This window comes from Argentina silus (genome assembly GCF_951799395.1).
Source record: "Argentina silus genome assembly, chromosome: 8".
Classification (NCBI taxonomy): Eukaryota; Metazoa; Chordata; class Actinopteri; order Argentiniformes; family Argentinidae; genus Argentina; species Argentina silus.
In genome coordinates, this window is record NC_139662.1 from 15532442 (window position 1) to 15552020 (window position 19579).

At 46.0% G+C, this 19579-nt stretch overlaps 2 protein-coding genes across 3 annotated transcripts; both read right to left on the minus strand.

The window, feature by feature from the left end:
* Positions 1-898: 898 nt before the first annotated feature.
* On the minus strand, positions 899-4322 carry LOC310808698 (uncharacterized protein). 2 transcript variants are annotated; one of them, XM_083675748.1, is made up of 2 exons: positions 4259-4322; positions 899-3718 (listed from the first exon to the last, which is right to left on the minus strand). In XM_083675748.1, exon 2 carries the CDS (start codon positions 3701-3703, stop codon positions 2180-2182), a length of 1524 nt encoding a protein of 507 aa, XP_083531874.1. In that variant the 5' UTR covers positions 3704-3718; positions 4259-4322; the 3' UTR covers positions 899-2179. The 2 variants fall into 2 exon arrangements, with proteins under 2 accessions (XP_083531874.1, XP_083531873.1); XM_083675747.1 differs by having other exon boundaries at positions 4186-4273.
* Positions 4323-5836: 1514 nt separating this feature from the next.
* On the minus strand, positions 5837-17251 carry tbc1d22b (TBC1 domain family, member 22B). Its single transcript, XM_083675737.1, has 12 exons — positions 17015-17251; positions 13331-13511; positions 12928-13165; positions 12407-12574; positions 11821-11891; positions 11524-11652; positions 11195-11260; positions 10845-10959; positions 10422-10604; positions 9942-10069; positions 9608-9703; positions 5837-9264 (listed from the first exon to the last, which is right to left on the minus strand). The coding sequence occupies exons 1-12, from the start codon at positions 17068-17070 to the stop codon at positions 9136-9138; spliced, it is 1560 nt and encodes a 519-aa protein (XP_083531863.1). The 5' UTR covers positions 17071-17251; the 3' UTR covers positions 5837-9135.
* Positions 17252-19579: the final 2328 nt, after the last annotated feature.

Below are 19579 nucleotides of genomic sequence, written 5' to 3' on the forward strand. Positions count from 1 at the left end.
GCGCAGCGCCACCCAGTGGTTAGGGGTGGAAGACATCTCGCACCGTAACAACGAAATGTTGTCTGACTGAATGTGACCTCGTACCCCAGGCTATTGAGCGCACGAGATTAATGTGGCTGAATAAAATTACTGTGTCAAACAGTTTTCTCCTTCTTTGTTATGTTTCTATTAATCGAGTTTGTGGTTATTTTAAGCCAAGCTTATGCATGTGCCATGTAACTACTGTATAATGTACACTCACCAAACACTTTATTAGGAACACCTGTACACCTTCTCATGGTGGAGATGGTGTAATGGTGTGGGGAATGTTTTCTTGGCACACTTTGGGCCCGTTAATACCAATCAATCATCGCTTGAATGCCACAGCCTATCTCAGTATTGTTGCTGACCATGTGCATCCCTTCATGGCCACAATTTACCTATCTTCTAATGGCTACTTCCAGCATGATAATGCACCATGTCACAAAGCAAAAGTCGTCTCAAACTGGTTTCATGAACATGACAATGAGTTCAGTGTTCTTCAGTGGCCTTCCCAGTCACCTTTGGGATGTGGTAGAACAGGAGATCTTGAAAATGCACTTGAAAAATCTGCAGGAATTGCGTGATGCAGTCATGTCATCATGGACCAGAATCTCAAAGGAATGTTTCCAATATCTTGTGGAATTAATGCCATGAAGAATTGAGAATTGAGTTTTGAGAGCAAAGGGAGGCCCTACCCAATATTAGTATAGTGTTCCTAATAAAGTGTTTACAGGTGATTGTAGACTTACACAATTATGAACAACTGTATTTGCCACCCTTTCCTCATGTAGTACGATACGTATGCTAATAGCATACAATACATACTTTGGTACTTTGCAATATTATAGATGAAAGAAAAGAAACATTATTTTTTCATGAGAATATCTTTTTAATAAGATATATTTATAAAAAAAGAAAAAAAGAAAAATCTCTTTCACATATGAAGGCAGTTCCAGAAGTGAGCCCTTTACTTTATACATGTCCACACGACTCATTCATTCACAGTAACATACTGGAAACACAGTAGATAAGTATGAGGAAACCCTGATCTTGGTTCACTGTGGTTTAACTATGAAGTAACACTCGACAGGCAAACAGGAAGGCCATCGCTGTGCGTTTGTATAGCAAGATACTCCAAAACACTTCCTCTCTCGAGACAGGGGGCCATGTTCATTCAGAGGGGAAGGCAGCTCTGAAAGACAGTATGAAACCAACTACAAACAATATCTTAAAGCTCTCCAAAGTATAACTTAACATCACATTTTCACATCAATACCAATTTATTTGCAGTTGGCTGCATGTGTGACAAGAATGGTTGCAATAATGATTCTCAATGGGTCTTTTTAATCATAATGGACATATATTGGGCGATTGGCATTATCAAAACCAACATATATAATGTTTAATGTTGTCTGATTTAATGAGTGAATGTGCCGTGGTGATAAGAGGGATACAGACAGTATACTTGGGCCTGCTATGCTTGCTTGTAGAGAACACTCGTAAGCACAATGGTGGTCCGTCATCGATGGTCATACTAAAGAGATTAGCTTTGCAGGATAGGCTACGTGCTAACACAGCAAAATAATATTCCAGTGCAACGTGAACAGCATGTTAATAAACACAATCAAACGGCACGTCTGGTGAGGGGAATCGGTCCTAATGCACCACAGTTTTATCATAGAGGATGAACACACAGTATTCTCTTGATCCTTATTCACACTACAGAGCCAAGGCGAGCTGAGCTGTACCAGGCTGGTCTGGTTACCATGGTTACACACCCACCATAGTTGATGGAACAATGCTGGAAAGGGACAATGTGAAAGGAAACTATCAGAGCCAGCACAGTGTGGTTCAGGTCGGCCCTGTAGTGTGTACAGTCCCATAGACTCCTGCCTGCTGCCAGCTATACAGCTCATTTCTTGAATAAAGCAATAACAACTGTCCCCAATCCCAAACCAACCGCTGGACCATGTTCACTATGCACTTGTGGAGATCTGAGAGAACTGGATAGATTTGAGCAATAGAGGGATTAGCTCAACCATATCTTCTGTTTGGCCAGGTGGAATTTTAACCCGATCTATTCTACCCCCACCAACCTCCCCTGGTAAGGAACTAGAGGCTAGGGGTTAACACTTGATTGGGAGGAGGGCTACAAACCTCAGGCCTTGCCCTCCGTGTCACTGAGTCCCTCCCGGCCCACCCCCCCGTCCCCCTCCCTGAGCAGCAGGTGGTCCTGGCAGTGCTGGAGGAAGGTGTCCAGCATGGTGAAGGCCTGCTGGCAGGGAATACAGTGGTACAGCCTTTTCCTCTTGGCCCTGGGCCCTTTAGAGGAGCCCATCCCCTGGCAGCACACACTACAGCGCCTCCTACTGGCCGAGGGCTGGTGGAGCTCCTGGTGACGCCTAAGGGCCGACTGGAGGGAGAAGACCTCTGCGCACGACGGGCAGGGGAACTCACCAGTCTCCTCCTCTTCTGGCCTGGACAACACCTTCCTGGGTCTCTTAGAGCCGGCCCGGACTATGGTTCTCCCAATCTGGTCTGTTAGGCTGCTCTTGGGTTTTTTGGTCTTGGGCTCCTTGCTGGCTGCTGCTGCTGCTTTCCTAGCGGGTTGACCTTGACTCCCTTGGCTCTGGGCGGCGGTGGTGGTGGTGGTGGTGTGTTGTTTAGAGTGAGCCGTGAGTGACAGGTGGTGGAGGAAGACCCGTCCACATACCTGACACGGGTACGTTTCTCCCTTTCTGCGTTTGATCTGCAGCCTCTGTGGCCGCGGGTCCCTCCGGATGTCCTTCTCCCGGCTGTGCCTCTCCTTCCTGTGCAGGTACAGCTTGGCCGTGTTAGTGAAAACCATCTCACAGGAGCGGCAGGACAGTAGCTTCTGTTTTTTTTTAGTTTTTTTTTTTACCTTCGACCTCCGCCACTCCTTGGGATGGGAGGAGCGCTGGTGGCTGACTAGACCCGCCTTGGAGCGGAAGCCCCGGCGGCAGTGCAGGCACTGGCTGTGCTCCACGGGAGTTTCGGGGGCACTGGAGGTATCCGAGGCGGGGGAGACAGGCTCGGTTTCGGGAGGGGGGGAGTCAGTGCTGGCGGGGGGGCTGCTGATTCTACTATCAGCTTTAACAGTCAGTGAAGCCGGTTTGCTGCTGCAGCCAGCCTGTTGGTGGTAGAGCAGTGCCTGCTTTTGGCTGAAGGCTTTCCCACACGGGGCGCAGGCATAGGGGCTGCTGTCGTGGCGGTGGGGGGACTTGCCCTGGGGACTCTGGGGGTCCGAGGTCCCTGCTGTACACCGACTACACAGAGCTCCACCCAAAAAAGGCTTTCCCAGACACAGCTGACAGGGGGCTGGGTCGTGGATGCACTTGTGGAGCTGGAGGGAGGATAGGAGGGAGAACTCCTTCCCACAGGAGAGGCACTGGTGGGGCTTGGGTAAGGCGTGCTCCCTCTGCTGGTGGTGGAGCAAGGAGTCCATGTCGGAGAAGCTCTGGCCGCATTCAGAGCACACACATGGGGAGGGGGAGGGCGACGCGCGTCGGGGCGGGGGCTTCGGGCCTCGGCTCTCCTGCTTGTGTTCTGTGCGGGCCACTAGTTTGGCCAGCTTGGTTAGGGTCTCCGAGGCTGTAGGCCGGGGCCGAGTGAACGACTCTGGAACTCGGGGTGTGTCCCAGCTGCAAGAGGCTGCATCCATCCCCCACCACTGCAACTAGTAGAATGGAAGAGGGGGCCGTTTTACACAAGTACATGTAAAGAATGTCCACTGTCAATAAAAACTAGTATACAGTACAAATGTGAGCGACAAAAAAACCTCTAGGAGTCTATAAGTTCCTCCCTATTCTTTGATTGTTGGCTGAACACTCATTCAGTCTGAATAGTTATGTTGACAATTCGTAAAGTGTTATCAATTTATGTATTGACATCTATTCCTTGCACAGAATGACAGCAAACATGCTAGCTAGAGATAGCACTCTGCATGTTCACGGTCTTTCATTGGATTTACAAAAGCAGGGAGACTTTAGCATGTGTTAGGCAAGCATATAGCCATACAGCTAGCTAATATGACGAGGGAGCATGAAACCTGACGAAAACAAAAACACACGCTTCGTTAGCCTCCTAGCTCAGTTAGCATGTTAAAAAGTGGTCCCCACTCCTTTTGCAAGGGGGCCAGCCTACCTTTTCACTCAAACAAACCCGATTACTGACGACACAATTTCCAACAAGTTAAATATGGAAGTACTTGGGCTACCTAAACTTTGGTTTCATTTTCCCGTAAGTAACAGCGTAGGCATGTCTTCCAAAGTGAAGCCGAGTTGGTGTACTTTTCGAGGACTACAAGTCCCAGAAATCCAACGATGTTCCGCACGGTTCCACCCCCTTCAAAGGGCTAGGTTTCAGAACACACACAGGCGTGTTGAACTTGAGTGATTCATTGATTACATGGATTGATTTGATTGGAGTGTAATGAAAATTCAATTCAGCAAGGAAAAAGATTACTTGGGGCCGAGTGAACGGGTACAAATCCTTTGAGATTAATAAATCACTATGGAAAAGTGGTGGCCCTTCTTCCTAAGCCTTTGTGTGTATGTGTGTTTGAGTTGAACAACATAGACACACACACACACACACACCCCCCAGGTGCTCCCTGCTGCATGAGGGAGAGGATGGTGGACCCCCCAGCCTCAGTTTACTGATCCAGTGAGTACCTCTCTATCTTCCAAACTCCCATCACAGTTAAAAAACACATTAAATGAATTGTTAATTTTGGTGAAATTGTGCACCATTTGAGAAATGGTTGCCAGAAACAAGTCAGATTATCTGCATGTGGGATGAGTGAATTTAATATGGTAAAAGTTCTCCAAAAGTTCTAGAGAAGAAGCTGAAAGATGTTGCATTTGACACAAATCATGTACCTGATCTATACCTAAATAAACAGCCCTGTCTGTGTCTGTAATCAGTCTGAAATAAACATCCCATACTCAAATTCATTTCCTGTGTGTGTGTGTGTGTGTGTGGGTATATGACAAACACGGTCTTAAGCACATCAGATGAGTGACATACAAGAATGAAACACATTGATCCGCCGTATATGTTTATTTATTCTGTTTTACAATAAATAATCATTAAAGTGCAAATCAGAACAGCACCACCATGCACAGTGCATAACAACAGAAATCCAAACCCCAAAAAGACACAAAGACACACACACATCAGGGGCAGTGTGTGACATGTGGCATAAGAACCCAACTGCAGATACACAGATGACCCAGTGGTTCTGAGGCAGTGTGGAGGAGAACACTCACATTGTGGTGCCACCAGTCTCAACACAGAACATTGTTGACCCCAACACCAAATGTGGGCATGCTGTTTACCTTGAAATAACGAGTAGACTATAAAAGGTGACTAACATGCCACTGGTGGTCACATACAGCTGTTTATAATAGTACATCTGACAGAGGACACAGTTTATAACAATGGTGTTTCTGTGGGACAATCCCAAATGTGACAGCCTATTCTCCAGATAGTGCATGACCTTTGACCTTGAGTAATATAGGTTTATTTTGGGTTTTATATAACCTCTGGTTAAAAGTAGTTCACTAGAGAAAATATGGGTGTCATTTCAAAGATACAGCTTTTCAGAATGTGCGATGATGGTTAACTCCGGTGTTGCTGTAATTGCATGAGTCTAGCAGCAGGGGGCAGTTTCTCTCAGCTTCATCCACAACGCACACGCACACGCACGCACGCACACACGCACACACACACACACACACACACACACACACACACACACACACAATAAAACACATTCTTGTTAGTCAAAACAAAGAGTAACAATCGTTTAATATAAACAAAAAGTTAATATACAGCAGATGACTGTCATATCTACTCCCTTTAAGGCTAAAAACAGCACTGACTACAGAAGCATTGAACTGAGAGAGAACATTGTTTTGGCCGAACAGCTTGGCATACGATGAAACAATCAAGTGAAGAAAAGGAAAAAGAAACCATGAAAACAAACACATTTGAACATTTCATACCTCTGATTCCGTCCCCATTCTAATATACAACCTAGATGCAATGAATGGTTTTAATAACCGCAACGCAACATGGAGTGAATAATACAATCAATGAACTTTCACATATAATATATCACAATCGTTTGAGCTAATAATTAACCGATGATGTAGGATAGAGCACGGTCTACTTTAAGGCTGAAAGGCAAATATAACTCCAACACATCACGTCGCTCACTAGGATGCTTAGTCAATCATTTGTTCTACATAAAACTGAATGCAGACCGAGAGGGGTACAAAGAAGTTAAGACAGTTATACGTGTGCACTGGGACCAGCAGAGAGCAAAAACATGGAGACAAATTAATTACCTATAGACTTTAACTTCAAGTCACAAACATCCGAAATTGTGCAAGGAAACCCAATACAGAAAAATATTAACTTTAGTCAATTGTAATGTGAGGCTGGTCCATTGGTCCCATTAATGAATGGTTCAATGCCATTTCACATATAAATTCACAAACTGAACCTCAATGCCAAATTAGGGATAATGAAATCTACAGAATGATTGTCAGATATTTCATACTGTACACTCTAGGCTAGTGCATAGGAATAGCCTAATAATTACGATGACAGAAGTAGCAACACAAATATTCATATTCCATAGCTCGACAGATATCACAATCAAGTACTCTCTGATTTTCATCACCTTTAAAAGCTATCATCAGATTCACTACACAACCAAAATGTTAATTAAAATTAAAACATTATGAGAGAAAACAGGGTGACTGAAAATAATTCAGTTTTCCCAGGTTAGCCAGTGAAAGACAGAGTGCTTTACCAATGTGTTACACCAAAGGCATCTTTAAAGCCTTGAAATCCAGCCGTGCTGAGTCCGCAGCTTTGTTTCAACAGCTCAGGTTACTGTGTAGGTCACAGGGCAGACTGGTGGAGGTAGACGTCGGAGGACGGGCTCATTGTAATACATGGAACGGAAAAAGGACTGGTATTAAACACACATGGTCCAATTCTCCATTGTTTCACGCATGTTTGACAGCATTCCTCATTCCATTCCATGCATTACGATGAGCCCGTCCTCCGATTTCTACCTCCACCAGCCTCCCCTGCTGTGTAGGACTAGGGAATGCTGACTAGTCGTCTTTTCATGTCAACATCAGCAGGCAGACTATCCTCGGGTGCAAGGCAAATTCAACACAGTCATTTGCTATAGAACAACAATCTTATAATATTCAAGGTTTAAAACACAATTCCACTTCTAGAACCGGTTTATCAACTTTTTTCAAGTTGAGCGTCCAACAATACCGGTATAGATACCGTTGCTACGGTAACAGAGGGGGACACACAACTGTGTTTCTGCCCTATTACTTCATGGTTGTTACATTGATGTTTTCTGATTGTTTCTCTAGATTGCGACAGCAGAGATGAGCAGATCTGCAGTGCAGGGACACCACACAGATACACCAATATACATCTGGTAGAGTGACAGACACCCTTTGCACTACTTCAAAGGTTATTATCAAGTCTCATCAGTTGTCAAAGTCAACTTCATGTTGGACCGATAGTCCATCTAAAACTGGAATATAAAGTTTGATACAGTTTGAATAATTAGCAGTCAGACGAAACAATAACAAAACCTACAGCAGACACGGCTCAGCTGATAAACGCTCTCTAGCGCAAACATACGAGCGGGAACTGTACAAGAACACAACATTAAAAAACAGAAGGTCCTCCATCGCTATCCTATTCACACTGAGGCAGTGAGGTTTCACTGTTAAGATCGTACCACTGTTAAAATGTAGGGCCTGAATACAGTACCTCCCCCTGACCTACTGTACAAAAATACAGTACCGTCCCGTCCCGTGTGTGTACCGTCCGTAGATTAGATACGATGTCTCCAACTCCAGCCCGGACAACCCACTCTGTGTTCAGCCATTCGTTCTAGCCCAGCACAAACACATGATTCTAACCATTAGCAGTCCAGACTAGCCACCGTGTTGGTGCTGGGCTAGAACCAATCACTGCACAGCCAGTACCAAAGTGGGAGGAGTCAGGGGTGCAGTTGATATTCTGACTGACCAATCAGTGGGCTCTATATAGTGATGTGAAGAAAGCATTATGATGATGATATGAAGAAGGGAAGACAACATGTTGGCTACAATAACAACAACCAACATACACTGTTAAAATATAATTTCTGGAACCCTCATTAATTTGAAATGTGATGGCATCAACATAAATAATCCATTTGGAATATTCTACATGTACATGGTATACTAGTGAGACAATCAAAGCCGAACAATATGAACCTACCAGGTCATTAACTGAATGGTCTTAATAATATGTTATATTATTATTATTGTTATTATTATATGTAACATTGCCCCTTCAGCAGGGGGCTACACCAGTCATTGATACAGTGTGGAGACTCAGGCTCAACAAGTCACATGATCACAGTTCCGCTTCCAGAGTTCTACTTCTAGATCTCCTATAACTCCAAGAACTCCTGTCCCTACTGTGAGTCCAGCCCCCGAGTGGATACCTACAGTACAGTGTGGACCGCAAAAGGCTACTATTGGGTTGGCTCTGGACCAATAAGCTGCAGGTTTAGAGGGATGAGACTGGCCAATGAAGAGGGAGAAACTGGTAGAACAACAGTGTGTATAGATACATCCTGTAAAGTTTGGCTTTAGACGTTCTATTTACCACAAGTCATCTACAGAATGGGACTCTGTATCTGTGTGCAGGCTATCTCAGTCCACCAGTCACGTCAGGGGGAGGAGTTAACATCAACCAACCAGATGGAACACTGTACCGTACCTCTAACCAGCGGTTGAACAAACGGAACTGTAACCGTTCTAATACGAGAGTTCCGGAACCTCCTATAGAACACCGCTTCTAAAATATTGACCCTGGTACCTGTACAGTAACAAAAACAACGCGAGTACCACCATACCACTGCTTCAAGCCCTGTCTCTTACAAGAACATTTAACAGTGTAGTCTGATTGATTTACAGAGTATCAGGCTAGAGTTCAGTCTGATGGGGTTACAGTGTGTCAGACTATCCACTCTGTTTGCAGGAGCCTTCAGGCCTATCTCTTGTAGTGGTTTGGCGCGTCGGCGAACATGTACTTCAGTCTGTAAGCCTCGGCCAATAGGAGGCCCACTTCCTCGTTGCCCCAGTGTATCGTGGGAAGGTTCTGGAGCAGCATGAGCAGGCCCTGTGAGGGAGAGGCGTTAGGTGATGTTAGCATTTGACTGGGCTCACAGAGGCGCACGCCCCCCCCCCCACACACAGACACAGACACAGACACAGACACACACACACACACACACACACACAGACACAGACACAGACACAGACACAGACACAGACACAGACACAGACACAGACACAGACACAGACACACACACACACACACACACACACACACAGACACACACACAGACACACAGACACACACACACACACACACACAGACACAGACACACACAGACACACACAGACACACACGCGCGTACACACACACGTCAGGTGAAGAGAAGGGACAGAGTGATGGGTACCTGGAAGTCGATCATGGAGAGGATCTCCTTCCGCCACTCAATCAAGAAGGCAGCACACACATACAAGTGGAAGTGGGAGAAGCCCTCTGCTTCAGCCTGGAGAGACACACACCAACGCTCAGCATGGGGAGAAACACTCTCTATTTCTGTGTGCGTGTGTACATGTGTCTACATGTCTGTGTGTTTCTGTGCTGTGTCTGCTTCTGCATGTCTGTGTGCATGTGTGTGTGTGTGTTTGGAGAGAGTTTGTGTGTGTGCTGTGTCTGCTGCTGCATGTGTGTGTGTGTGTGCTGTGTCTGCTGCTGCATGTGTGTGTGTGTGTGTGTGTGTGTACCTGGTAGGTGTCCCACAGTCGTATGGTGCAGCGGAGAGGCAGCTCTCTCATCAGGAGGTTGTTCATCCAGCGGAAGGCAAACTGGAGATACTCTACCTCGTACCTCAGCAGGTGACCATGCATGTCCTCTACGAGTACGAGACACACACAGACACACACACACACACAGACACACACACACACACACACACACACACACACACACATTCTCTTTCAGTATTTAATGTTACTTACTTACTGTTATATCTGGTATAGTCTTGTACGCTGTATCAGCGTTGTTACTATGCTTTATATGATTTGAATGTTTTAAAATGACTAATAAAGACCATCCTAAAACCGGGGGAGGCTGGTGGAGGTAGAAATCGGAGGACGGGCTCATTTCAATGCATGGAACGGAATAAGGAATGGTATCAAACACTTTCTACCTCCACCAGCCTCCCCTGCCTAAGACATATGATGTGACGTGACTATTCTCCTTACCGTCGATCCGGCTGACCAGCTCCTCCAGGGCCTTCACCTTGTTCTGGATGCCCGGCTGGGCGAAGGTGTAGTTATCCTGGATACCGTCGAGCAGCTTGCTCATGCACCAGAAGCTGTCGGCCTCGATGTTCCTCTGGGTGTCCAGGGGCAGCGCGGCCACATCAAAGTTCTCCACATCCTCCTCTGTGGAGAGGTGGGGCGACAGGATGAGAGGACAGTCATATAGATAGAGATAGAGGCAGGCAGGCAGGCAGGCAGGCACACAGGCAGGCAGGCAGGGAGACACAGGCAGACAGACAGGCAGGCAGGCAGACAGAAAAATGGGGCGACAGGATCAGTGGGCAGTCATACACATACACAATAACACAGAAACAGACACAGACACATGCGACATGTTTTCAGCCAGCCAGCAAGTCAACCTACCTACGAACTCGGAGAGGAAGACTACGAAGAAGGGCGTGACGAGGTCGTTGATGCCCTGGACGTAGCCGCTGGCCGGGTGGCGGATCGCCCAGATGAACAGGATACGCTCAAACACCTGAACACACACACACACAGGATATGCTCAAACACCTGAACACACACACACACACACACAGGACACACTCAAACACCTGAACACACACATACCCTTGTCTATTAGGTTCTGTCAAGTTTCATACACCTGATACCACAACAACACGTAAAGGAGGCTCACAGTACAAATGACAACAAACGTTGAAGAGTCCCCAACAGAGATTGAGCGTATCAGTGTGTATCTCTCCCCAGCTCACCTCCTGAACGGCAGGCTGTTGGAACAGAGGGATCAGGGGGTTGGTCCTGGGGATATCTATGTGGATCTGGAGGAGAGAGAGACACACAAGAAACATACCGTTTAGCTTCAAGACTTTGCGACGGCAATTTTGACATGTTAACAATACGTGCATATGGAAGACCTAGGACAAGGTGGATCATGTTGTACCTGTGTGTGTGTGTGTGTATGTGTATGGTGTGTGTGTGTGTGTGTGTGTGAGTGACACACAGTCAGGTACGAAATGCTCCACCTTGTCCTAGCCAGACTTATATTTTATCTCTCTCACACACACACACACACACACCTTACCTGTCTATAGGTGTCTTTGTAGGTCTCGTCTGTTCTGGAGTGGTAATACTGTTCTATGAAACCAAAGTACTCATCTCTCTTCCTCCTCAGAACCAGCTCCCTGCGCTCCATGTTAGCCGGGAGGTAACCCTGTAGCATCACACACACACACACAAAGATTACACTCAAAGAGAGACCAATGTAACTGTAATGAGTCTTATGGGGGGTTTGGGAACGTGACTCTACGCCTGCTGTGCTGATGTCACATCCTGTCATGATGTAATGATCGTAGATCCCGTCAGAGGTCACGGAACTTACAGACAAGAGCCTCCACGTGATTGGTCGAACCTCTCGTGGTATCCCTGACCAGCTGTGCTTCCGAAGCTCCTCTGAGGATCAAAGGGACACAGACAGACAGACATGACATACATACGTCAATACATCATAACACTTGTACTTGTTGTATGACTTCAACACGTTACGTGTTCTTCACAAACACACTCCTCAGAACCAGCTCTCTGCGCTCCATGTTAGCCACACACACACACACACACACACACACACACACACACACACACACACACACACACACACACACACACACACACACACACACACACACACACACACACACACACACACACACACCTTCCCAGAGCATAACAATGAATGTTGCTAACATGGATCCTCTCAGGATCAGAGGGAAACAGACAGATATGAAATACATGATGTTAACAAATCATAAAACTTGTAGCATCACTTCAAACTAGTAAATGCTTTGGTCAACTTTATTGTGCCCATCCTCAAAAGCTGTCAGTGTATGGAATGTTGTCTTTAACTTTGACCAGCTTTCAACGTATTCCTGATTATCCAATGAAATCAGCCAGTGATTAGCCAGTCTCACCCAGGTCAGTGTTGGGACTGGCTAGCAGGTGCTTGAACTTGTCCAATCGGCTCTTCTCTCGCACAGTCATGGGCGGGGCTCCGGAGGAGTTCTGGTCGGACATGCGGGCGACCAATGGGATGATGGGCCGGACCGGCAGCGACTGCTGCTTCTGAAGGCTGGAGCGCACTGAGGGGACGGAGGCAGAGAGCAGATTGGATGGCCAGGCAGAAAGTCCCTAAGCAGATTAGACACTAAATACACTTGAGTGAATTGCTGTGTAAAGTCCTTTTAGGATATGAAAATAAACCATGTCATAACACACATACAGTGCCCTGCGTAAGTAATGGGACAGTGAAGCATTATTTCTTCTTTTCCAAAAGTTTGGATTTGAGATTTTCAGCTTTTATTTGATGGTATTTGTGTAAAATTTGTGTAAAATTACTTACGCAGGGCACTGTATTTATACCAAATAAGACACACATGCTCGCACGCACACGCACACGCACGCACACGCACACTCACAGACACATCTCCGGTACCTGTGGTGGAGGTGTTGATGTGGGCCTCACTGCTGGACTTGACCACCACCCTTCCGTTGACCTGCCCACACTCTGTCTCCTCCTCCTCCTCCTCCAACTCTTCTTCTTCCTGGTCCTGGTCCTGGTTGTCCTCTACCCGTCTGTCTGATGGTGCCAGTCTGACTGGTGGTGCCAGTCTGTCTGATGTTGCCAGTCTGTCTGCCAGTCGTGTATCTGGGTCTCTGGAGTGGTGAGGGGGCTGTGGAGGAGGAAGAGATTGGTTGATAAATAAATACATACAGACAGATACACAGGCAGGCAGGCAGACAGACAGACAGACAGACAGACAGACAGACAGAGAGACAGAGAGACAGACAGAGAGAGAGACAGACAGAGAGACAGACAGAGAGACAGAGAGACATACCTGCTGCACGGAGGAGTGCAGGCCTGGCGGAGGTAGAGATGAGGGATGGACAGGAGTGAGGAAGTCTTCATCCTCCTCATCGTCGATGTCCCAGGCGTCGTTGGTGCTGCGGGCGAACTCATGGAAGCTCGACGCCTTTTTGGACTTGAGGTTGTTGGCCTTGGGCGTGTCCTTAGGAAACCTGCAGAGAGAGGAGAACGTTTATTACCTGTTTATAACCATGAACCATGGCATAGCTATGACTCAATACTGGCAACAAGAGAATGGCAGGGAGACATACAATCGGAGGACGGGCTCATTGTAATGCACGGAACAGAATGAGGAATGGTATCGTACACAAGGTGTTTGATACCATTCCTCATTCCACTCATTACAATGAGCCCGTCCTCCGATTTCTACCTCCACCAGCCTCCCCTGTATACAAGCATGCACCAATAAAGTAGCCTATAAAAGGAACAGGGATACCTATCAGTCAAGGTCATGTAAACAAGTTTAAAAAAGACAAAAAATAATGGTCTGTGTAATTGTTGACATCATGTGGCGAAAACAAAGACTGATCAAACCAAGGGCACAGATAAACACACGGACTAGGACAACACATGACCATCAACAACCAAAAGCAGGCAGTAAAGAAACAATGCTGCAAATGAAAACAGACAACAAGTTTATGGTGCCATGCAGACCAGACCAGACTAGACGAGACCAGAGCGAGCAGAGCACTTACGTGCGATGTATTCGAGGGTCTAGAGGTGGATGCTGTGCTCCGTAAACTGGCTGTATACTGCAGAAGAGAGAGAGCTGAAGCCTGCATATCCATACACCATACAACCCTCCTAGCCCAGCTATGTAGCCTTCGGTAGCCTGCGTACCCAAACACCATACAACCCTACTAGCCCAGCTATGTACTTCACTACAAGCATACAGACCTTGTGAGGTTTCAATTGGAGTTTCAGTGCCAGTTTAGGGGCATTAAACAGGCCTAGCCCGGTCCTAGACCCATATGTGCTTTAGCAAACTCCTCTGGCATATGAGGCTGTTAAAGATAAAACTGATCTGGGACCTGACTAGGCCATGGCATGATAGTAGACTCACTTTGAATGGTACAGGTAGGTCAGCCTAAGCTGACAGAATGGACAAAGGAGTTCTGTCACCTTTGAGAACCTCTTGTACAACATTAATCTCTTCCGTTTTAGATCAAACATGGTAGTATCAGGGTTCTCCCCAGGATTTTTGAACAGCGTGGCGCTGGATTGTATTATTAAAACCCGACTTGCGTTTATTCATGTCAAAATGTGCAAAAAATAAGTAAGCAGCCCCTGTCGAATAATTCATTTTAGATCGACAATGCCTGCCAGACTCATACAGTACGCCCTATGGTCTAGGCTATGAGAGAGATGAGAGAGAGAGGAGAGAGAGAGAGAGAGAGAGAGAGAGAGAGAGAGAGAGAGAGATCCTGTGAACAGCTTGCAGGGCTGTAGCCTCGTTGCTGCCCCACAGAGAGGATCCTGTTCAGCGGATGATAGCATGTTGAGTTGAGCAGCACTCCTACACACTCACCTCGACTCTAATGTCCACACACACACACACACACACACACACACACACACACACACACACACACACACACACACACACACTCTACTCAAATGTCCCTAAACGCACTGGGACCTGGCTAAAACACAGGCCAACGACACTAGTGTCTCTCCTTGTGTGTGTGTGTGTGTGTGTGTGTGTTTGTTTGTTTGTTTGTGTGCTGTGTGTGTCCAGTGTGAGTGTGTGTTCTGAGGTAAACCCAGCTCAGTGGAGCGGAAGTTATGTTATCTACAGGAATAGGCTACAGAAAGATGACTCATGCCCCACAAATACATTGTATGTTGAAGCAACAAATGTTACACAATAAAGTGTCTCATCAAGTGGGTGGTATGGTAACTTGAGTGCCAAGTGTTCTATGTGGTATTTACCTAGCAACAATACTTTGATTGGCTACAAAATGAAGCATCACAATTTATGCATTTTTGGTGAAAAAAGTCACCCGTGGCACTCTAGAATGTTAACAATTTAGGCGACTTTATTCACACTTGGCACTTAATGAGCTAGAGTAGAGTGTGTAGACAGCATTTCAAATGTCTTCAATACAAAAAAAAACAAGTAGATGCAAAGCAAGTAAGATAATTTGCATAAAAACTGACAACAACAAAGTAGCCTGGTTTTTTATGGTAGTCATGGTAGCATAAGCTAGCTAACTAGACTAACTGCTTGTATTCGCTATCTTGTCCAGTGAGGAGAGTTAGGGGATTTCCTGTTGTCATGTTTACATTGAGGCTACCGCCCACCAACGGTTTGAAAATAAGACAGAGACAACACCTTGCCTGTTCCTGGAGAGATCACTCAGATTACCTCTGTCCTACCACACCCTCTCTGCCCTGGGGCTCCTCAGCACTACACACAGGCAGGGGGGAGGGAGGGAGGGAGGAAGGGAGGCAGGCAGGGAGGGGCGAGGCAGTCAGGCAGGGGGGGAGGCAGGCAGGCGAGGGGGGGGCAGGCAGGGAGGGAGGGAGGCAGGCAGACAGGCAGACAGGGGGGAGGGAGGCAGGCAGACAGGGGGGGAGGGAGGGAGGCAGGCAGGGAGGGAGACAGGCAGGGAGGGAGGGAGACAGGCAGGCAGGCAGGGGAGGAGGCAGGCAGGCAGGCAGGCAGGGAGGGGGGGGGCAGGCAGGGAGGGGAGGGGGCAGGCAGGGAGGGAGACACCAGCTGAAACACACTTATGAGTGCATCTCAACACCCTACCTGGCCTGAGGGCCACTCAACACTATAACAGACAGAGGCAGGCGGACAGGGCGGAAGAAACTAAGGACAGACCAACCATTCACTCCATCTCACATAAAATAAATTCCTCACCATTCATAATATAGTCATAAGAAGTAGCCTACACAGTTGTCAGTTGGGTACTTCAGTGTAAAGTAGCACTTCACATTATGACTATATCTGTGTAATAGCTGCCTAATAGCTGCCTAAAGTAGTAACAATGACATATACTCTACCTTTTCCTCTTGTGTCTAAGAAACCACCTAAGTATACCGTTCAGTGGAACAGTTTTAACTTGTAGCCTGTTAACTTGTTTAACTTGCTTGTCAATCACCCCCCCCCCCCCCCCCCCCCCCCCCCCCCCAAACTATGAATCTGCTTTCCATGATTCAAAACTGCTGCTGACATGACACTGAATGTCCTGAAGATCCTCATTCTTGACCACAAACGACGTCTGTCCGCTCAGATACAATGTTGTGAGCACCCTCTCTCTGGCCGTTTCTCGAGAAATACATTGTGTCAACATTGTCACTCACGCTGTGAACGCGTTGAGCAACGAAAGTAAGCATATGGTGATAGTCTGGTTAGTGTGGATGGTAATCTACAGTACACAGTTCAACTCGGCTATATTTGGCACGTACACAAGCTATTATTCCAGGGCAGGATCGCTGGTGCCTTTGTGACAGCGACATATAATCAACCTGTCAAAGAATGAATACAAGTTGTATTCACCCACACTAATAGATTACTGGGTGTCATTACGCAAAGCCAACGACCCCCCTTAAATACAGATCTAACAAATGGTCGCACAGGTTGCCTACATTTCAAACTTACATAATCTTAGAAGTATTTATATCTGTACAAGAAGAGACACCTTACCTTCCCGGAACCTTGGTGTTTCTCCTCCAAAAATTAATTCTGTTGTCGGTAGCCATGCTCCAGCAATAATACAAACCCACTCCTCAGACCGATACGGCGCGCAATTCGGCGCACGAACTAAACATCAGGGAAAGGTTTTCGCAGTATAGATTCAATGTTGTAACAACACTTATCTCTTCGGCTAGCCGCAACTAAGTTTTTGACGTGTGTCGACAATATAATTTTGATAGAATTACGATACGGTATTTGACAGGACGATGGAAGTCGCCATCTTGGAGTATGTCAACACGGACGTGTGATTGGATGACGGGCCTAACAGGTGCAGCACGATTTACCAATCGGGAAACATAGCGAGAGGGAGGGATGCAGAGAGAGAGATGGAACTGTTGAGAGATGATGATGCAGAAAGGAACATTTAAGAAACGTGTTTGTTTGATTATGACATTTTTAAACAGATTGTTGCACCTACTTAATACATTTGCCCAAATCACCTTCAGTACAAATGACCCATCTTTCCTTGACAACAATGCAGACAGCTGCGTATTATGTAGTCTGAAGATGATAGGGAGACAGTTTTAGGACTTGTAAATGAATTACTGCTACTTAGCTATTTGACAGCATTATAACACTTGTAAAAGTCCAGCCAGGTCACTAGATCACTACAGCATGTTCTTCCTGGGGTGTGGGGTTGCCGCTGGTACACTGACACACGTGATTATCATTACATCTCTCCTATAAATCAAAACCCTAACTTCTCTGATATATTGTTGCTCAACCCGAACCACTAAGGGATGACTCGTTCCCTTTCCTCAGCCGTTGCATGTGATCCCTGCTCCCACTAGAGGGCAGGCTTCTTCTGATGGAACATGTAGGCTACTGAAGCATCAGAGATGTCTTTATGTCGCTTCTGAAACGAGGAAGAAACCAGTTTATCCACTCTCTATTTACTGTAAATAAAAAAAAAGATCCGAATGATTTAGAGATTTGAACTGGTTGTTATGGGATCACGGCTATTATTAATGACAAAATGGACTAATTGATAATGATAATGCACTGCACAATTATTATATAATGAGTTACATATTCATATGTCTAATAAAGACCATAATTACCCTCACTAACAATGAGCCAATTAATATTGTATAGATTAGATGATTATATTGAAAGAATACGGGTATTATTGTGTTGCCTATGATAACATGAATGACATCACTGTGTAGATCTGGAATCCATTCTCAAAGCGGGCCCCCCTGACTCAGTGACTCTCCCAGAACACGTCATTAACTATACCCGTTCGCATTTAAATATAGGGAAATGAGAATGTGAAAGGATAAATAAGTGTGTGTTTCCACATGGCTGTGTATTTGAATGTCGGGTGCTCCTCTGTGTGTGTTTGCTTAGGGAAATCACTGCAGCCTTGCACCTGCACTCCTTCAGCCAGGCAGCACCTTCAACTGCCACGAGACAGGCAGGTGAGACTGTTTTAACTGCTTACTTTGTTCACCAGTGTTCACTGTCTTGGAGAACAGAAAATACTTATTGTTATACAGTAATTACATACAGTGGTAGTTTACATACAAGTGCATACCAAGTAAATGCAAGTGGTAGTATGACTGTAGAATAAGGCTTCAATTTTGTTTTCATTTCCTACAGCTAGTGGGTGACTTATTGTATGTGGCCTATAAACACTAGATTCCGTTGTTTGTTTGTAGTATGTTGAGAGTGAGGACGTTGCCCTCATGCTGTTTGACTGTTCTGCCTTTAACTCAACTGTATACCTTGCCTTCCTTGTTAATCAAAGAGTGTTAAAAACTTTCTCAAACTTTCTCAAACCTTTTCACTGAAGCAGGTCTTCTGATTTAGAAATGTCCCCCCCCACTTCCGGTGTGGTTTAACTTCTCAACAAACGACCTGGGTGGGAAACAAGCATGTTAAGACGGTGTTACAAACTTCTCAAGACTTTCTTCAAAGTTACGGAAGCAGGCCTTGTGATTTCAACTTTTTCCCTTTTTTTCCCCGGAACGGTTTAACTTCACACTTTGGTGTGAAGTGGGCTACTGTATCAGCATGCGTCATAAGACGCGACAATAAGGATCTGTGTGTGTGAGTGGAGGGACTGTTAGGGCGACCGCCTCAGGGCTCGGAGAGGCTCCTCTGGAGACCCTTTGAACTACTTTACTTACTGGGAGATACACCATGTGCTCCTCTAATGCTCTTCCCTCTTTTCCACCACTTCTCCTCTCCTCTTTTTCAAAAAACAACTGGATATCAGTCTTTGATGTGTGTTGTCATAAGATGTCATAAACAAGGCTTTTCAAGAGGATTATAGTTTCATAAATGTCGTAGAATCACAAGCAACATAAGAGTCATTTATTGTAGAGGTGAACAGATTGAAACAGCACAGTAGACGCAGTTGTTGGTTCCTTGAGACATCGTCAACACCATGAATAGACACATTGAATGGAATATAGTTTAGTCAGGGTTGTGGACTTTGGAGACAGATATTGCTATGTCAACGTTTATCTTTGGTAGTTTGTTTGTTTCTTGTAGAGGAGGGCTTGGTCT

Excerpts from the sequence above, each read along its gene's own strand:
- tbc1d22b (XM_083675737.1), bottom strand. The coding sequence starts at position 17,070 with ATGGCTACCGACAACAGAATTAATTTTTGGAGGAGAAACACCAAGGTT. Across the intron at positions 13,166-13,330 it reads TGCACTCCTCCGTGCAGCAG|CCCCCTCACCACTCCAGAGA; the intron begins GTATGTCTCTCT and ends CCTCCTCCACAG. Across the intron at positions 10,070-10,421 it reads GCTGGTCAGCCGGATCGACG|AGGACATGCATGGTCACCTG; the intron begins GTAAGGAGAATA and ends TCGTACTCGTAG.
- LOC310808698 (XM_083675748.1), bottom strand. The coding sequence starts at position 3,703 with ATGGATGCAGCCTCTTGCAGCTGGGACACACCCCGAGTTCCAGAGTCG.